Source organism: Anolis sagrei, chromosome 4 (assembly GCF_037176765.1).
Source record: "Anolis sagrei isolate rAnoSag1 chromosome 4, rAnoSag1.mat, whole genome shotgun sequence".
In the NCBI taxonomy this organism is placed as follows: Eukaryota; Metazoa; Chordata; class Lepidosauria; order Squamata; family Dactyloidae; genus Anolis; species Anolis sagrei.
The window spans coordinates 25,129,982-25,150,035 of NC_090024.1; the positions used below are offsets into that span (position 1 = coordinate 25,129,982).

At 38.2% G+C, this 20,054-nt stretch overlaps 1 protein-coding gene across 8 annotated transcripts in view; it reads left to right on the plus strand.

Moving 5' to 3' along the window:
* The window catches only part of CSMD3 (CUB and Sushi multiple domains 3), a 661,396-nt gene that overhangs the window by 224,035 nt on the left and 417,307 nt on the right, over positions 1-20,054 (plus strand). For all 8 annotated transcript variants that reach the window (XM_060775796.2, XM_060775789.2, XM_060775791.2 and 5 more), the window contains exon 4: positions 3,424-3,618. In XM_060775796.2, the coding sequence (XP_060631779.2) occupies positions 3,424-3,618 (195 nt within the window). The remainder of the gene's footprint in view (positions 1-3,423; positions 3,619-20,054) is intronic.

Below are 20,054 nucleotides of genomic sequence, written 5' to 3' on the forward strand. Positions count from 1 at the left end.
CAAACTAGCCTGATGACTTTCTAAAGGACAGTCTTCCTGGAATATTCAGTATAAACACCTATTAAAACACAATTTATGGTCTTCAAGGGATAAAAATTATGCTTTCAGGACTAGTCATGCTTTTACTATGCATAGCGCCTAATGAAGTAAGAGGATGGATTGATGGGTTTTTGGGGGGGATAAATTACTACAGCTGCTAGATGCAATTAGAGTTTACAGTACTTTCAAAGTCTCTGTACAAACACCTTTAATTAATGGATTGAGTCTAATTATTTGTGCTTGGGGCTTAGTATTGTACCTCAGGTGAAAAGGAATTGGTTAAAAAAAGAGAAGTACTTGCTTGTCTCATTTTCTTCTTTCTAATTAGTTGTGGGAATTAATTTTTAAGAGAACAAACAAAGTTCCTAAAATGAGGTGAAGTTTTATATTTGTTGTAAAAATGTGATTGAGGGTGTGTTTACAGTGCATAGTTCACTTCCATATATTTTCCTGTCTGACATCTGGACTGTGGCTCTCTTTCAATTTCCTACAACCGTGCTTCTCAAACTAATGTGGTAAACTGGCAATTGTTATTATTTCAGAAGGGTCAGAAACATGGATTATGTGTGTGCCTATTGGCTACAATTGCTTCTTTTTTTGCTAGAAACTAATTAGAAATGGTTTATTGAGTGGTGCCATCCATATGCTACTACATTTAAGTAGCATTGCCATATCTCCTCTTTTTAATACAGATTCACTAAGGCAGCTACTAATAGAGTGAAATTTCTGTATTCTCCAAAGTTTCATTCTTTTACATTTAAAGCACAGATTGTAATCCAATAATAATAATAATAAGAAGAAGAAGAAGAAGAAGAAGAAGAAGGCAGTCAAGAACCAACATTGAAGGAAATTAATAGTAGTAAACTGCTTAAAGTGCAAAAGACAAAGAGTGAATACCATAAAAACACAATGCAGAAAAGAAGAGAAATTTGGCAGAAGAAGGCTCTCCATGGACAGTTCCTGGGAAAAATTGAGAGCCAAACTGAAAAAGAAAAAAACATAGCTGTGGCTCACAAATGCAACTTTGACAAAGGAGATGGAGGGCCTGATTCTGGCAGTCCAGGAACAAGCCATTAGAACAAATGCCATCAAATCCAGAATTGAAAAGTCGACAACAGATCCCAAATGTAGACTCTGCAAGGAAGCAAATAAAACAATAGATCACATCCTCAGCTGCTGCAAGAAGATTGTGCAGACAGACTGCAAGCAGAGGCATAACACGGTTGCTCAGATGATTGGCTGAAGAGCAACCCAACTACTGAATTTTAAGGGCTCAGGTGTCTTGTATTCATGGGAAGTCTGAAGAGGTGGTCTAGGGTGAACACTTGGCCTCAACTGGACCCACATCAGGTTGCACCTACCCCTTGCTCTTTTATTTCCAATTAACTTAAATCCTATATAGGTCAAATAAAGTCGCCCAATTTAACCCAGTTTTCTATGTCTAATTTCATAGAATTAGTTGGTCTTAATTTGTGTTTCTCTGAAGATATCTACTGAATCCATATCAGAAGTGATCATAAATGAAATACTTTTTTTAACCGAAAAAATCTATACATCTCTAAACCCATAATGCATTTTAGTGGTTAAAACCACCCAGAAAATGATGCATATATTTGACAAAAAGTATTCATAGTGATGACTGGCATTTTTCATGTCATGTAGCAGTGAATCTACTTCAGTTTGAAACTAGCTATTCCAGGTGCTAAACTTCTTTTGAATATAGGGTTCATTGCATTGGATGGTTCCTCTTCAAGCTGAACTTCCACTTGGATTTACTTTTTCACTGACATAGAAAGCACAAGCCACCACTGAATATGCATTTCTCAAAATAAGATTATTTTGGGCGAGGAAGAGACATACATTCTAGAAAAACAAATGCCAGAATATCTGAGTGTCCATGTAGAGAGAAGAAGTCACACAAACTGATGAAGAACAAGGGCATGCTTAGAATGCAAATGTGGTTCTAAAAGGTGCTGAACAAATAAGACTGATTTTTATAACCATATGCCAAGTCTGCCTGTCTTGCATCAATTCTTCAGTGATGTGGTATCATCATCTTGACATGAATTGGCACTGGCCTCACTGCTGTGTTTTTGTTGTTCTACACATGTGATGAATTACATGGTAAAAATTAAGGAGAAAAAAGAATCAACTTGCTTCCACTTCCACTGCTCAGATTAAAAAAAATATGCAAAATTTATTCTGCATCTGAATGGTGTTTCTTTGTTTCTCCTTAAATCCTAGATTAGTTGACTAAAATTTAGTTGAGTGTAACTACAAATTACTGTATTTTAGTTCTAGTGTGTTACTCTTTGTTATTGTGTGCCATCATGTTGTTTCCAACTTATGGTGAATCTATCATGGGGTTTTCTTGGTGAGACTTTTTTAGAAGTGGTTTGGTTTACCATTGTCTTCCTCTGCTCCAGTCGTTTCCTGCCCACACTTGGCATAGTACTTGTGAGCACCCTATGGGCTTTCTTTTCCCTCTCTTTATTCCATTCCTAATACGAATTTCTACATTTTTTTGGTTAGCTATAATTATGGTCTACCATTACCAGAAGAATCACATGGATCACCATGGTTCTAGAATATGTATGATAATAATTACTACCTGTCTGGTTGAAGATTTGGTGCTATTTACCATTCCTCTTCTGGCAGCAAAATACAGTTACCTGTGCCAAGCTTACTAAACTATAGTCATTGCTATACAGGAGGGGAGTGCAAAGAATATAGAAGCCAGAGAGAGAAGGAAGAGAAAAAGAGAGGATTTAGTAGGACTTATTGAAGCATGAACAGAAATATTTGAAGAGTGTATGCTTCCCTCTGAAAATGCCACAAGTAGGATGCTTTTACTGTAAACATCCAACATTAGATGTTTATGCAAAATGCTAATTTTGAAAGTTCCTTTCAATCTCAAAAAACACACAGGATTTGCTGAGGTACAATCACTAAGGCCCTGTCTACATTGACAGTTTAATGCAGTTTCACAGTAGTATTGAAGAAAATGGTTTTGGTATGCAGATAATTACAAAGGAAATTCTGGAACCAGTTTGAGGCCCTGATAATGAACACACAAACCACAGAGCATTTGCATATTTATAACTTGCTTTTGCTGCTTTTGTAGGTGTTTGTTCTCTGGGTACCTTCATTTGCAACCAGCTTCGAGATGCATTAAATGGTCAGTGTGGATGGGGCCTAAGGAGCAGAACCTCAACACAGTTCAGAAACAGTGTTTGTGGAATGTTAATGGATAATTGTAGAAAAAGTACCAGAGAAATGACTGACTAGATAGCTCATAGGAATCCTAAATAGGAGAACTTTATGCAGCAACATTTTGATTTAGGTTCTCCATATACTAATGACTATCCTTATCTTGTTTTACAGAATTACAGAGCAGTTCTTGTGGAAATCCTGGAGTTCCACCCAAAGGTGTTTTATACGGAACAAGATTTGATGTTGGTGACAAAATCAGATACAGCTGTGTGACAGGATATATTCTGGATGGACACCCCCAACTCACCTGTATAGCCAACACAATAAACACAGCCTCTTGGGATTTCCCTGTTCCTATCTGCAGAGGTAAGATAAGACACTAATTAGCCACTTAAGAGCTGAAATTTAAGTACTGTGAAAGATCTGAGCTAAGAAATCTCTGGTATATAAAACTACTTGGTTTTGGTGGATTTGTACCTGTCATTACTTAATAGTGCGTGTTTAATTCAAGCTGCCAAATAAAAGGTGCAAATATATACTTTTATAGTACATACTTTGTGGAAAATTAATTGTGAATGAAATATGTTATGCATTTGTCTATGTTCCACTCTTTTCCAAACCATAATGCAAACATCTAATTATTACAACAAAGAGAAGGGAAGCTATTATTACCATATTTGATTTTAGAAATCTATAAGTCATCATGAGCATATTTGTGTTTGTGCAAATGAGGCAGTAGAAACTTTCAGCAACATTTATATTGCTTGTTTTACTAAGGGCAATGTCTTGCTTTAATCATCAGAATATATTGAGCAAAAGATGGAAGAATTGTATCTTTTTCTTTCACTTTCTGATAAGGATAAACAGATTATTGATAAGTTACTTCCACTGTGACCTGTAGAAAGATGATATATCAGTAGAAGATAGCAACAGTAAAGAATCTCTTAGATGTGAGTAGGTATCCTTATGAACAAACCTTGATCTTAAAAGAGTGTTGTACTTTTAAATATTAGGGGTGTGCATGAAGCCAAAAATCTGCTTTGTTTGTTTGTTTGTTTGTTTGTTTTTTACAAAATTTGGACAAGCCCTGTTTTGATTCTTAAGTGTTTTGAAAAAATAGTAATGGATTTGTGTTTTGTCTAAAAAGAAGTTCCAAAAATTAGTTAGTTTTTTGTAACATTATTTGCCCATTCCTGCCAATGAGGATATTTCTGTCCCTCATTTTTAGAGCACACCGACCAATTGTAGTACTCACTAACCACTCAAAGCCCCCCACATTTCAAAACATTTCACTCATCCATAGATTTTAACAATTTTTTTGTAATTTTTACAAACAAGATTTTTTTAAAAAAAACTACAATAACTAATTATAATATTTATTTATTTATTTATTTATTTAACTGGTCAAAATACAACACGAATAAAAGACAAGGCAGAAAGGAGAGAGGACAGCAGCTGACCGTCTATTTACAGTCAGAATCTTATTTTCCTGGGTCTTCTTTCAGGAAATGTGCTCTTTTCTTGATAGCTTTCAGAATAAAAGGGCTTACTCTGATTATGGTGGATCTTTTCTGTCCTTGCAAGAGGAACGTCAGAAGATCATTCCTGTTGGGGGACCTGCAGTTGGATAATACTGGATGTACAAGAAATATTCCCTTGAATGTCTCTACAACAACACAATATAACCTGGACACCAATCCCCGCCCCCCCCAAGTTTAAGGAAAAAATGTACTTCTACTGATTTTTAGAGAATTTTTAAGTTTTCATTCTCTCTCTCTCTCCTAACTCCACAAAACACAGACCCCCTTTTTTTGGGGGGGGGGAGACACTTTGCAGATTTCAGAAAATATTAAAACACACTCACAGCACTTTGCACTGAATTGAATTATACCTTTAAAACCAAAGGAAAGCAAGAATCTGAAATGGACCCTCCCCACATGCAAAGAAAAATGATCCTAAAAGGAATCTTAAGCTAAGGCAAACTCAGCTTGCATGGCACACGTCACAACAGAATTGCTCACTAACCTAGATCTCCAGCTCTCTCTCAGATCACTCATAATGGCAACTGAGACAATGTGGGTCCTAGACTTAAAGGAAATTCTGCGAGTTCCTCCTCCCTTACCTCTCCCTCAGCCCTGATAGGCTGCGGAGAGCATGTGACATACCAATTTTACCTGTATCGCCCAGTACAGTTTGCTCACACTGATCACTGCAACTTACAAAAGTAACAAACTTCTTACAAAATCTCCATAGATTGCTGTTTTTATTCTTTTGTGTGTGGGGGGGGGGGACATGGCATTGGCTTTATAACGTGGTATGTGCAGACTTACTGAATCACTTATGACCCACCTCTGGATTTTTGCACAACCCTATTCAATATGACTATTATTTGTTTATTTTATTTCATGTTAAAACCATTTTTATCTGGCTCTATGATCAGAATGAATTGATAAATTGAATCAGTTATCTTATTAAAATAAGGCAAATGCACTTTTTTATGTGAAGCCTTATGTTGTTTGAATTAAAGTGGTTAAGTAACTAGACAGTAACAAATTAATTCACTGTCAGCCTAAGAACTGAATGTATGTTTGGTGAAGATATGTGTATGCACAAGGGCATGTGTCTGTGTTTGTGGCTGAATGTAGGTGATCAACAAGCTGCCGTTTATGAAAGATACATTAGCAAAGTAAGTGCAGTAAAGAGCCAGCAGAAACTGAACAGTGACAGAGAGCGAGGTGACTATCTGTGCATAAGAGCTGAGAAATATTTTTCTAGTAAGGTCATTCAAGAATGTTTTTTATTGCAAAATGCATGACTTATCTCTCTGTGTAACAGATCCATAGATATTTCATCCTAATATTCTTTAGACAATCCCTTTAAATCTAACAGCTGCCTTTGTGGTTGTCCTTGTGCCGTCAGAATCCATGTACAGTGCATTTTTCCTATAAATACAGAGTTATAGAAACTGTTCCTATAGAAAAGCTACTGAAGCTTTATCAGTGCCAGATAAAGCGTATTATTTATGTTCAACAAATAATAGTAGGAAATAGTACTTGCCCTTGAATATTAGGGGGAGCTTTCCATAATAACCTACCTGTTATTGTACAGTACCATTTCCCCCTTTTATGGCACATACAGCCATTTTTGATTGTATAATTGTCACAATCACATAATAGTCACACATCTTGATAGAGACCTGTTTTTGATATTTTATGATTCCTCTCATACACATGATTTAGACTGCCTCCCCCATTGTAAACAGCCTAGCATTCCCTTCCACTCACTCTCGTGTCCATCTACTCCCCTACCCATTCCCCCACCACTACACTCATATAAACACTCACTTGCATGCCCATCTGTCTGCCTGATCTAGGAACGCAACGTCAAGGAGTGAATGGGGTTAAAACAGCATGGAACAGAAGACCAGGTGTACTATAAAAGCAGCTGGCTTTGGATAGTTTCTGAAGTCTCATTGTCAAGGAAATAAAGCTTGTCAGTGAGAAAATAACTGACAAGGGATAATTCTCCCTCATCCTCATAGCTAGGTCCAATAAAAAAGCCACCATGGTTTCCATCTCAGAGGTTTTAGTGATTCCTGGTGGCCTAACTTCTCTCTTGCAGCCACTGAATGTATTGGTGAACAAGCTCTTTAAAGACCACTTGTGGTGTTCATATAATAAATGGATGATGAGCAGTGATCAGCAATTGATTCTCACTGGAAATGTGAAGCACCCATTCTTAGAACTGATGTACACATGGGTCATTAAGAGTTGGGACCTTATCACAGAGAATTTTGTTGTGACAAGCTGGCTTATCTAAGGCACTGGATGGAGCAGAAGATGATGCACTGTCGGGGAGTGATGGGAAGGGAAAAAAACACCTCGCATGAGCAGTGCTGAGACACCACACCAGATAATAAAAGCAATGGCAGTGGTGTGGAGTCTTCTGACATGGAAGATTTAAATGTTTAAATATATCAGTTTGTTTTTCTGGACACATATATTTTCTCAGGTTGTTTTCAATTTTGCTTTATTTGAAAGTTACTGTTTCAGAATTTTTTTAAAAAATGTTTTCCTCTTGTGTAATATTCAGATCTCCCTCTTTTTTTTTTTTTTTGATAAAGGGTTGGGGGGGGGGAGTTTGACTATTATATGATAAAATATGGTATATAAGGGGAAGAGGAATGCTGGTCATTGAAGTGCATTACCTTGAAGTGAACAGATGAGGATTCAGCTTGAGAATAAGGAATTTATGTCCATTGAATAAACTAAGAATCTGTTTTCTATTGCAACATGAAATAGAAGTAAGAAGCAAAGCTACATGTCAGGATCAATCCAATGTATTTTTCTTCTTAAATGCAAGATATATTGCCTTAAATCCAATTGTTAGTCAAAAATAGCACAAACCCTTTGATTCAGTGCCATTGATTCAATGAGTCTACCCTAAGACTAACCATTGCATTTAAGCCATAATGTCCGAAGCCGATCACATGAAGCCAAAAAATCTAACACGTACCCCTCCCAAGAATAAAAACGATAATAAATTTAAATACATACAAATCTGATGTAAATATAATTATATTATAATATATTATATTATATATTATATTACATTACATCATCATTAATACTGTGTGTGTGTATAATATTATTAGTGTAGCACAATAATAGTATCATATATTGCTATATTGTACTATACACAACTATACTGTAATATTATTAGTAATATTATATGTGTGTAATAAATATATTTAATATATTTATAGTAAATATAATAATGTATGTATTATATATTTAATATTTAATATATAAATATAATAATTATATACCATTATTATATTATACTATATTATTATATCATACTGTATTGTACCTCAATATAATATATGTAATACATTATACAATTATTATATTATTATATATTCTTATATTGTACTGTATCATTATACCACAATATATATATAATATGGTCCCCCTGGTGGCACAGTGGGTTAAACCGCTGAGCTGTTGAGCCTGTTGACCAAAAGGCCACATGTTTGAATCCAGGGAGCGGTGTGAGCTCCCACTGTCAGTCCCAGCTTTTGCCAACCTAGCAGTTCAAAAATATGCAAATGTGAGTGGATCAACAGATACTGCTTCTGCGGGAAGGTAACGGCGCTCCATGCAGTCATGCTGGCCACATAACCTTGGAGTTGTCTATGGACAATACCAGCTCTTGGGCTTAGAAATTGAGATAAGCACCACCCCACAGAGTCAGACATGACTAGACTTAATGTCAGGGGAAACCTTTACTTTTACTATATATATTACGCTACCAGTATATTATGCTATTCATGTTATATAATATATTGTACTATTTCATAAGTTGTAGTATATATTATACTAGCTTGGGGACCCGGCGTTGCCCGGGTTATTAGAGAAAGTGGGTAATGGTGGTTCTGTATGCCAAGTTTGGTCTTTATTGGTCTTTGGATAATGGCAGCATTATTTTCAGGAAGTGAGTGAAGGTACTTGAAGTCCCATCATCCATGGGCCATCCTCCTACAAACAGCAGCAGGATATAGAGTGGGTCATGGGGGCTCTGTGTGCCAAGTTTGGTCTTTATCAGTCATTAGATGAGGGTGGCAGTGGTGTCAGTAAGTGAGTGAAGGTATTGCAAGTCCCATCATCCAAAGTCCATCCCCTTTCAAATTGCAGCAGGATGTAGAGTGGATCATGGGGGCTCTGTGTGCCAAGTGTGGTCTTGATTGGTCATTAGAAGAGGGTTGCAGCAATGTTTTGAAGGGAGTGGAGGTACTTGAAGTCCCATCATCCATGGTCTGTCCTCCTCCAAACTGCACCAGGATGTAGAGTGGGTCATTGGAGCTCCATGTGGCAAGTTTAGTCTTGATTAGTCATTGGCGAGGGTCTCAGTGGTCTCGGGAAGTGAGCAAAGGTACTGTAAGTCCCATCATCCATCTCCAAACTTTTCCAAATAACACCAGGACGTAAAGTGGGTCATGAGAGGTCTATGTGCCAAGTTTGGTGTTGATCCGTCATTGGATGAGGTTTGCAGAGGTCTCAGAATGAGAGTGAAGGTACTGGAAGTTCCATCATCCATGGTCCACCCTTCTCCAAAACTGCAGCAGGAGGTAGAGTGGGTCATGGGGGCTCTGTGTGCCAACTTTGGTCTTGATTGGTCATTAGATGAGTTCTGCAGCAGTCTTGGGTAGTGGAGGTACTTGAAGTCCCATCATCCATGGTCTGTCGTCCTCCAAACTGCTCCAGGATGTAGAGTGGGTCATTGAAGCTTCATGTGCCAATTTTAGTCTTGATGAGTCATTGGCGAGGGTCTCAGTGGTCTCAGGAAGTGAGTGAAGTGACTGCAAGTCCCATCATCCATTGTCAAATTCTTCCAAACCGCACCAGGATGTAGAGCGAGTTATGCGGGCTCTCTGTGTAAATTGTGGTCCTTATCCATCATTGTTGGCAGTTATAATGGTCTTAGGAAGGGAGTGCAGGTATTGCAAGTCCCATCGTCCATGGTGCATCCTCCTTCAAACTGCACCTGGATGTAGAGTGCGTCATGGAGACTCAGTGTGCCAAGTTTGGTATTTATTGGTAATTGGATGAGGGTTGCAGTGGTCTGAAGAATGAGCAATGGTACTGCAAGTCCCATAATCCACGGTCCATCCCCAGCCAAACCACACCAGGACGTAAAGTGGGTCATGAGAGGTCTCTGTGAGAAGTTTGGTCCTGATCAGTCATTGGATAAGGTTAACAGCGGTCTCAGAATGTGAGTGGTGGTACTGCAAGCCCCATCATCCATGGTTCATAGTCCTCCAAACTGCAGTAGGATGTAGAGTGGGTGATGGGGGCTCTGTGTGCCTATTTCGGTCTGTATTGGGAGTGTTCTGACCCAGCCCCCGGCCTTTCCTTTCCTCTCTTTCTCATCTCGGAATGTTGGATTTGAGGCTGGCCAATCAGAGAGCATATGCAAATTTCCTTCTGTCATGCCCCGTTTCTGCCATGAACCCTCTTCTCCACCAGGGGCTCCTACTGAAGCTGGCCAATCAAAGACCATATGCAAATAGCAGCACAGCGGCAGCCTATCAGAACGCTGGCACATACACCGTCCGCCCTTCCTCTGTCCGATACAAACAAACACTCTTCTTTATTATATATACAGATATTAGATTATAAAATTATTAATATTATATATAATATATTAGTATTATTACATTACAATGCTATTATTTTTATATATTATTATATTGTATATATTGAGGGGCTTCCAAGTGATCATAGAATCATAGAATCAAAGAGTTGGAAGAGACCTCATGGGCCATCCAATCCAACCCCCTGCCAAGAAGCAGGAATATTGCATTCAAATCACCCCTGACAGATGGCCATCCAGCCCCTGTTTAAAAGCTTCCAAAGAAGGAGCCTCCACCACACTCCGGGGCAGAGAGTTCCACTGCTGAATGACTCTCACAGTCAGGAAGTTCTTCCTCATGTTCAGATGGAATCTCCTCTCCTGTAGTTTGAAGCCATTGTTCCGTGTCCTAGTCTCCAAGGAAGCAGAAAACAAGCTTGCTCCCTCCTCTCTATGACTTCCCCTCACATATTTATACATGGCTATCATATTTCCTCTCAGCCTTCTCTTCTTCAGGCTAAACATGTCCAGCTCCTTAAGCCGCTCGTCATAGGGCTTGTTCCCAGACTCTTGATCATTTTAGTCACCCTCCTCTGGACAGATTCCAGCTTGTCAATATCTCTCTTGAATTGTGGTGCCCAGAATTGGACACAATATTCCAGGTGTGGTCTAACCAGAACAGAATAGAGGGGTAGCATTACTTCCCTAGATCTAGACTCTATGCTCCTATTAAATCAGGCCAAAATCCCATTGGCTTTTTTTGCCGCCACATCACATTGTTGGCTCATGTTTAACTTGTTGTCCACGAGGACTCCAAGATCTTTTTCACACGTACTGCTCTCGAGCCAGGCGTCCCCCATTCTATATCTTTGCATTTCGTTTTTCCTGCCAAAGTGGAGTATCTTGCATTTATCACTGTTGAACTTCATTTTGTTAGTTTTGGCCATCTCTCTAATCTGTCAAGATCGTTTTGAATCCTGCTCCTGTCCTCTGGAGTATTGGTTATCCCTCCCAATTTGGTGTCATCTGCAAACTTGATGATCCTGCCTTCTAACCCTTCATCTAAGTCATTAATAAAGATGTTGAACAGGATCGGGCCCAGGACGGAACCCTGCGGCACTCCGCGCATCACTTCTTTCCAAGATGAAGAGGAAACATTAGTGAGCACCCTCCTGATGTTGCAGGAGACACAATGAAGGTGTGTCTTCCTGGCTCTCCCCTCTTCACTCAGTGGCCTCATGTGCTTACTAGGGCTGGGCAATTCGTTTCGTTAATTCGTAATTCGTTAAAAAATTCGTTAATTTTTGAATTACGAAACGATTACAAAACTTATTTTTAAACCTGGAAGTGTTTTTAAATATCAAAATGGCAGGCGCCAAAAAATTTTGTATTTCCGTCCATTTCGGAAATACGTAAGATGGCCGCCTGGCTTGCTGGGAGCTCTCCTCTCTCGGTGCCGGCTGAGCAAGCGAGCGAGAGGGCGAGCGAGAGGGCGAGGGCGAGCGGCGAGCGAGAGGGCGAGTGAGAGGGCGAGCGGCGAGCGAGACGGCGAGGGCGAGCGGCGAGCGAGAGGGCGAGGGAGAGGGAGAGCGGCGAGCGAGAAGGCGAGCGAGAGGGCGAGTGAGAGGGCGAGCGGCGAGCGAGAGGGCGAGCGGCGAGCGAGAGGGCGAGCGAGAGGGCGAGCGGCGAGCGAGCGGCGAGCGAGAGGGCCCGCCAGAGTGAGTGCCTGCCTTCCCTCAATAATAATTTCTCCTCCCTATTCTACTAAATTAATAATTAAATTTAAAAAATATTTAAAAATATTTTTAAAAAAGGGCGCCATCTTTACAAAATGTTTTGTAAATATTTACGAAATTTCGTAAATACCGAACTTTTTTTGGGGAAAATTTTGTAATTATTTTAAATATCGAAACAAAAAAACACCCCAATTACAAATCGATTTTAGAAACAAATTTTTGCATTGTTACCCAGGCCTAGTGCTTACATTTCTTCTAAAGATTCTCTTTAAAAAGATTCTCCTCAGATAGTTCTATTTGTTAATCTTAAAACCTCATAAGAATGACCTTGTTATTAAATAATGGAATATCTTTGCCATATAAAAAGCTGACTTTCAATTTATCTACAAACTTTTGTGTTAGCTGCAGCCAAGTGGCACTGCCCCCAAGTAATTCCTGTCTCTCCTTATGGGAAGCAGTGCCTGGAACTTCTCATATCAATAGAATAACAATTTTACAACTTTTGCAATACTTTGTTTATCAGAGTAAAACTGCAAGTTCATGAGTCCAATGAACTGAATAAATCAAAACCAAAACGTCCCATCTGCTGTGAATTGTTTTGCAATAAATGACCATAACATTACATAGATTAATGAAAATATGTATATGGAACATTGTGATTACCTATTGAGAAGACTGTCACCTATATTTCAACAGCATTTTTTTTAAAAAAACATCTGTACCTTGTTCTGTTATGTGTCTGTCAATTTGGGTATTTTTTTGTGATGCATGCTGTGAGTGACATGCCATATGCTGATAAGACTTTTACATTATAGCATTTGTTCAGACACAGTCTTATGCCTCTACTCTTGTTATCCAGCATTTCACATGTAAAAATATGAGTCAAGCTGAAGAACTAGTTTAGGTGTTATATGCATGCAGCTAGTATTTTCACTAATTAGGAAGGCAGAAAATAGTTTGTTCCTGAGAGTAAAAGGGGAAGGAAAAAAATAAGCCTTTCAGCGCTTTAATAAGCATTTTTTCCCAGTACAAGCTTTAGTGGCTACTTCGTCAGAACTCATGTGCTCTTGCTCACAAAAAGTTATGCTGAAATTAATTGGTTGTTACCAAAGATAAAATGACATTTTCTCTCTTTTATAAGACAAACAAGCTAACAAGACTACCTTTGGTTCTCGCATTTGATGAAATAGACTCTAGCTACAAAAGCTTATGGTCTCTCGAAGTTGTTTACAATATCCCTTTGCATGCTGATCCAGAGTAGAATTTAAAAAATGTAACCATGTTAGTCTAAATCACTGTGCAAAGGTATCTTGTAGCACCTTTGAGACTGAGATGTTGGTGTCATAACGTTAAATAGACTGAAGTCTACTTCATTAGGAGGGGAATTTTCCATCCTGTTTAAAAGAAGCAGTAGTTAGACTTCTGCTGAAAATGTCTTCCCTGGATCCCCTGACCTTAATAATTACAGACCAGTGTCTAACCTTCCTTTTTGGGACAAGGTGATTGAGGAAGCCGCTGGCCTTCAACTGCAGGCAGTCTTGGATGACACACACTTCCTTGACCCATTTCAGAGCAGGATAGGGAGTTGAGACTGGTATGGTCTTTTAGTGGCTTTCAATACTATTGTCCATGGTATCCTTCTGGAATGCTGAGGGGGGTGGGGGGTGGACACCATTCTATCCCCAATACTTTTTAATATTTACATAAAACCATTCAGCGAGATCATCCATATGCATAGGGGTGTTATCAGTATGCTGATGACACCCAGGTATATTTCTTCATGCATTCCAAAACAGCTGAAGCTAAATATAGTGTAGCTTCTCTAAATGAATGCTTGAAGGAGGTCATGGGCTGGATGAGGAAAAACATATAGAAATTGAATCCAGACAAAACAGATGTGCTTGCCATCAATAGTCTAATCTGGGCATTGAGGTGTGTCAAACAGTTCTGGATGGGGTTACACTCCAAGACTGTTTTCGCAGCTTGGGAATACTCCTGGATCCATCAGCTTTTACTATCAGCTTTGGCTGATCCACCAGCTGCACCCCTTCCTAGATTTGGAGAACCTGAAGATGGTAGTACATATGCTGGTAAGCTTAAGGTTGGACTTCTGGAATTTGCTTTCCATTTGTACCAAGTTCAGAAATCTAGTTCGTTCAAAATACAGTAGCCAGATTGGTTAAAGGAAAATCCAGTGAGCATATTACACACATACTAAAGTCACTCCACTGGCTGCCAAGTAGTTTCCAGGCAAAGTACAAAGTATTGGTTTTGACCTTTAAAGCCCTACATGGTTTGGATCCAGGTTACGTATAGGATCACCTTCTCCCATACAATCAGTCTCAAACATTCAGGTCTTCTGGGGGGTGGCTACTCTAGTTTGCCAGAACCCGTCTGGTGACCATTACCCAGAGGACCTTTATATCTGCCACTCCAAGACTGTGAAACAACTTGTCAGAAGAGCTTTGAAAGCTAAATGAGCTATTGGAATTTAAGACACAATTGGACCCATCTCTTCTGGCAGACTCACCCAGCCAGTTTTAATCATGAATTTTAAACTCATCTGTTGTGTCCACTATATTTCAGTCATTGTTTTGTGCATTTAAATATATGTATTTTGGAGCAATGCATTGTAATGTGTTTATTTTATTATTTATTTGTTTGTTTGTTTACGGCATTTATATGCTGCCCTTCTCACCCCGAAGGGGACTCAGAGCGGCTTACAATATATATTTTCATACAATATATTATATTATTAGCATAGTACAATATCAGTATATATTACTATATTGCACTATACTGTTATATTGTAATATTATTAGTAATACTACATGTAATGTAAATATATAATTATAATTATAATATTGAATTATTATTACTAGTATTATATTGTATTACATTATAATATTATATAATATTATATATATATATATATATATATATATATATATATATACAATATACTATATTATAATATAATATAATATAATATAATATAATAATAATATATATTATATTATTAGTAAAGACAAGATGGATGATTATGTGTTTTAGCTATGTTGTAACCTACTTTGGGGCTTTAAAGGTCAAGCCTGAGAAGAGGGGGATAAGAAATAAAATAATAAATATAATAATTATGATTATTTTCATTTTAAAATATTGTTGGGGAAAGATGTAGCTAGAAACAAGGTGAGTAAATAACCATATGAATGGTGGAAAGAGTTATTGGGATGTATTGTGATTTTGGCTCCTCTCAGGGTTCTTAAGGAGACAGGAACTCCAAATTCAACCCCATTTGGGAAATTGATGGATTCCCATTCCATCTTTACAATAATCTACAGAAAAAGGTGGCAAATGTATTGGTTGCCAATGCTACAGTAGTGCAGAATGATCATGAACATTAAAAAGGTAGGGTTCTTTTTACCACTATTTCTCAAACTGTCAAGTCATAATTAAAATAATATGATTACACGAGGGTATATTGGACACACTAAAGTTTAAATGAAGGTAGAACAATTTAGATTTATGGTGTTATGAAGTGGTCAATTGCATTGTGCATGGCCCATGACCAGTTTTTAAATACATTTTTCTCTACTGACATATTCATTTTGATTGGGGCATTTTAAACCATGACATTTGACAGCAACTTTATCATGTCACCTTCTACTTCTGTGATAGTGTAGAAATTGCAGACTCTGGCATACTACAAAATAGCAGGAGTAATTCACAGAAGGGTAATAAATAAGAGCATAGTTACAGTATATACAGTGTTATCTCTTTGTAAAGGTTATATTAATTAGCTGGTTTGATAAATCAGTGATAATAATCTGACTTTTGTGTTATTAAAAGGTTGCTTCATTTATAGATAAAAAACTGCACCTATTTTATGAAATAATCATTGTGTTACTTCGCTTTGGATATGCATTTTAATTTTGATACCTGTTCAAAGAAAATTCAGTGTTTGTCCTTTTTTTAAAAAAAGTGTAAGAAACATGCTCTGGCATCTCATTTTCAATGTTTCAGTCTTCCACTAGAATCAATGAGACTTTCAGGAGTTTACCTTTGGCAGATATGTGCTCATAATATTAGCCAAAGAATTCTTTGTAAAAGTTAAATTAAATATGACAGGCATTGGGGACACAGAGCATTAAACACAAACATAAAATAAGATTTGTTTGATCTTAGATTTCATCCTCTTATAATGTGTTTGCCCAACTGCTCTATGGAAGGACCACAGTTCAGTAAAAGGACATGGTTTATGTGCAGAACATCCCAAGATCAATAACTACTATTTCCAGTTAAAGGAGGATCAAGTCTTGGGTCATGTAGAAGTCTCATTCCAAATATACAATACTGAGATATTTGGATAAACAATCGGACCTGACACAATGTAACTTTACTATTTCTTGGTCATATAGCACAGCATAATATCTTGGATCCAGACTTTGCCATTGCCAGGTAGAAATTGAGATCTTCCTAATCTCTTCCCTTACTGTCTCCCAATGTTACCTAAGTAGGTGGATTTAACTGATCAACACATACTGGCTTTCCCCAAAAATAAGACACTGTCACATTTAGTTTTCCTCCAGAAGACACACTATGGCTTATTTTTAGGGAATGCGTTATTTGGGGGGGGGGGATGTATTATTGGGGGCATTGACTGCTGCCTGTAAACCGCCATGAGTTGCCTTTGGGCTGAGAAAGGTGGTAAATAAATATGGTAAGTAAATAAATATATATTTTATTAAGTATGGTACAACAATCTGCATTTATGGGATGAGCTCACCAGGCTCAGTAGCAGAGTGCTTGCTGAAGCTTTCCCCCTCTCCCCTGGTGTTTGTATGGGGTGAGAGAGACTCACAGATTTTGCTGGTCAGTGCTGGGGGAGAGAGACCCACAGTGCTGGGGTGAATGGCAGCCACAGCTTTACTTCTTCCCCCCGAAGACACACCTAAAGCAGAGCATTCTGTTTCTCACTTCTCTGAGGAGACTTTTACATCCACTTTCTATGTCTCCCTGTATGCCTCAGCTTGCAGAATGCACAGAACAACTGAAACCTGACAGAGGAAGCTGGCCGTATATGCTGCATAGCCACACCTATAACTGTTTTATTTTCAGGGTATGGTTTATATCTCACAAATGCTTAAAAATCCTTCAACGGCTTATTTTATGGGGTATGTCTTATTTTAGGGGAAACAGGGTACTTCCCATTTCCTTAACATAGCATGCAAAAAAGACTCATATGGTGGGATTATTTTTTAATTTCTCTCTTTTTTCTGACAAAATGACATATAAATCTAAGCTTATGGATAGTTTCATATTATCCACACCACACAACAACATTTTATTATGGTCCAAAGACCCTTATTACACTGTAGACATACAAGGCATGCAGGGAATTAGATTAAGAACATCCAGTTGATTGAACACAAAAATGGATAAAATTTACAAACAGTAAAAACTGCTTAAAATACCTAAAAACATAGGTAAAGGACTACAAGAAGTACTGGCATGTTTCAGTCTCAAGGTATGCAGGTAATGAAATTAAGAACAACCAATTGATTGAACACAGAGATGAGTAAAATTTACAACAGCTTGAGATACCCACCCCCTTCTCTGTTCCAATTAAAAAGAGAATACAAAATTCTTCTAAGGCAGAAGAAATGGCAACAGGACCATAACACCTAGGCGCTATTGATCAATGCCTCATTGGACAATATACTAAAAACTTCTGGAAACTTGTATCAGGAGCCCAGCAATCTGGGCCCATAACCCTTGTTGGAGATTGGGTGGAAGTGTTACCATCCATCACTTTCAGTGAGGATTCGACAGTCCTGCTGATCCTACATCAAAACCTTTTTGAAGTAATTCACAGTCCAGCAGCCAAAAATCAGCAAAGGTTTTATTGCAGTCATAAATCTATTAACACTATATATACAGAAAAACTAGCAGTCTCTTGTTGCTTCGGTCAATTAGCAACATAGCTACTGGCTTAAGCAGCAAGTCTGTTCTCTTACAGGAACATCTTTACAATGGCGACTGTAGAAAAGTCTTATCAGTAAAGTATACGCCTATTGCATACCGATGTGATGACACAAAATCCATTTGCATCAGAGGAAGCAGGAAACATTAGTGCTGTCCTTTCTAGGAAGCTGAGCATTTTTAACTCCATCCTCACTGGATGGCTTTGTAAACACATTATCAGCTTTAAACACACAATTTAAATCTCCCATTAATCACACAAATAGCTCTGACACGATCCCCCCATAAAGCCCCACGGTGTGTAATCCCAGCCCAGGTGTGGAAAGATCATTTTAGATCAATTTTGACAGATACCAGCTTCCTTAATCCTGATCCAGAATTGAACCAGAATGCTAATTTCTGCACCTTGACTGTGTGGGATTCAGTTTCTGTCAACACCATAATCGACCTAATTCACCCACACCACACCAGGAAGTAATGAGTTAATTAAACGATGAACAGTAAAGTTTTGGAATAGAACTTTGATCTTTAGAAATAAGTTAATATTCAAATATGTAAGGTAAAGATTGTGCTCATACTTTTCATGTCTGGAACAACATCATAATCACAGGACTATTTCTCCTGGGTTTAACGTAATGGCAGACAAAAATAATGTCCCATGTTCTTTAAAGTTGTATACAATAGACATAGGATCTTAATATTTCTAGCTCCAAATCCTCTAACACTGATTAAAACTGACTACTACTGACTGGTGTCATGGGGTTGGATCAGTCCATGGCACCATGGGGGGACTACAGTTGTCCCTATTCCTTTCCAAAATTCAAGCAAATGAAATGCACCTATATTTGTGTTATCAGTTTAAAGCTTCCTGAATGATCAAGATTAGCTGGTCTCCTTGATGCCCAATTTAACATTTTATCATGCTAATTCATATTTAAAAGAAGATCATCTAATATAAGTAGGATATAAGTTAGTTACAGGAGTACATTGTGGTTGTTAGACATTGGTTGTGCCAATTGGAATGGGAACATATTCCAGTTGCCCTTTCTCCCATCTTTTTTAAAACAAAACAATTCAAGGTTGTTCTATTCCAAATATAAATGAATTTCAAAATTTCAGTACATTGCTCAAACATAAACTGTGACAGAGCCTGAGGTTATTTTCTTTTCCTTACCCTGGAGCTTTTGTGTCATTTCAAGCTTTCCTTTTGACTCACTACTGGGTTATACTAGATGAAAATATGATGATCACATCATACGTGCCATGGGTCAATGCTACAGAATAATGGAGGTTTTAGTTTGGTGAGGCATGAACACTCTTTGGCAGAAAAGGTTAAAGACCTTGTAAAACTACAATTCACATGATTCCCATAGCATTGAGCCATAGAAGTTAAACTGGTTTCAAATTGCTTTAGTTTGACAGTGTAGGTGCCCCCTTAATTATAATTATACCTTTTGCTAACTTTTCTCTGAACACACACATCAATCTGCCTTTACCCAGTTGTCCAAACTCTGAAAAATAAATGAAACTCAGTTTAATTTGTTTTTCATCTCCTCTTTCTTCATTGCAAACACCCTTCACAACATTCCATAGGTATTCAGGAGTGAATCTACACTGATTCGTTATCCCAGGGCAAGCCAAGCATAATGTTTGTTGGATTGGCCCCAGGATGATTTACAGAGCTACCCCACTCCCACTGCAGAAGCCGAAAGGAGTATAGTACTGATCTCTCAGCTGTGTCTAATACAGTTTGCTGCCACTGAACAGCCATCCTTACCATTCTCTCTCATTCTTCATCTCATGGCAGTCTCTGGGTGTGATGTAGGTCCTGCCACACAGTCATCACCTGAAGTGCTGTCTCCTCGGCAACAGGGTCACAATAGAACACCCCCCCTCCTCTCCCTGCTCCTATCACCTGGTTGCCCAGGGCTGCATCACTGGAAACAATGG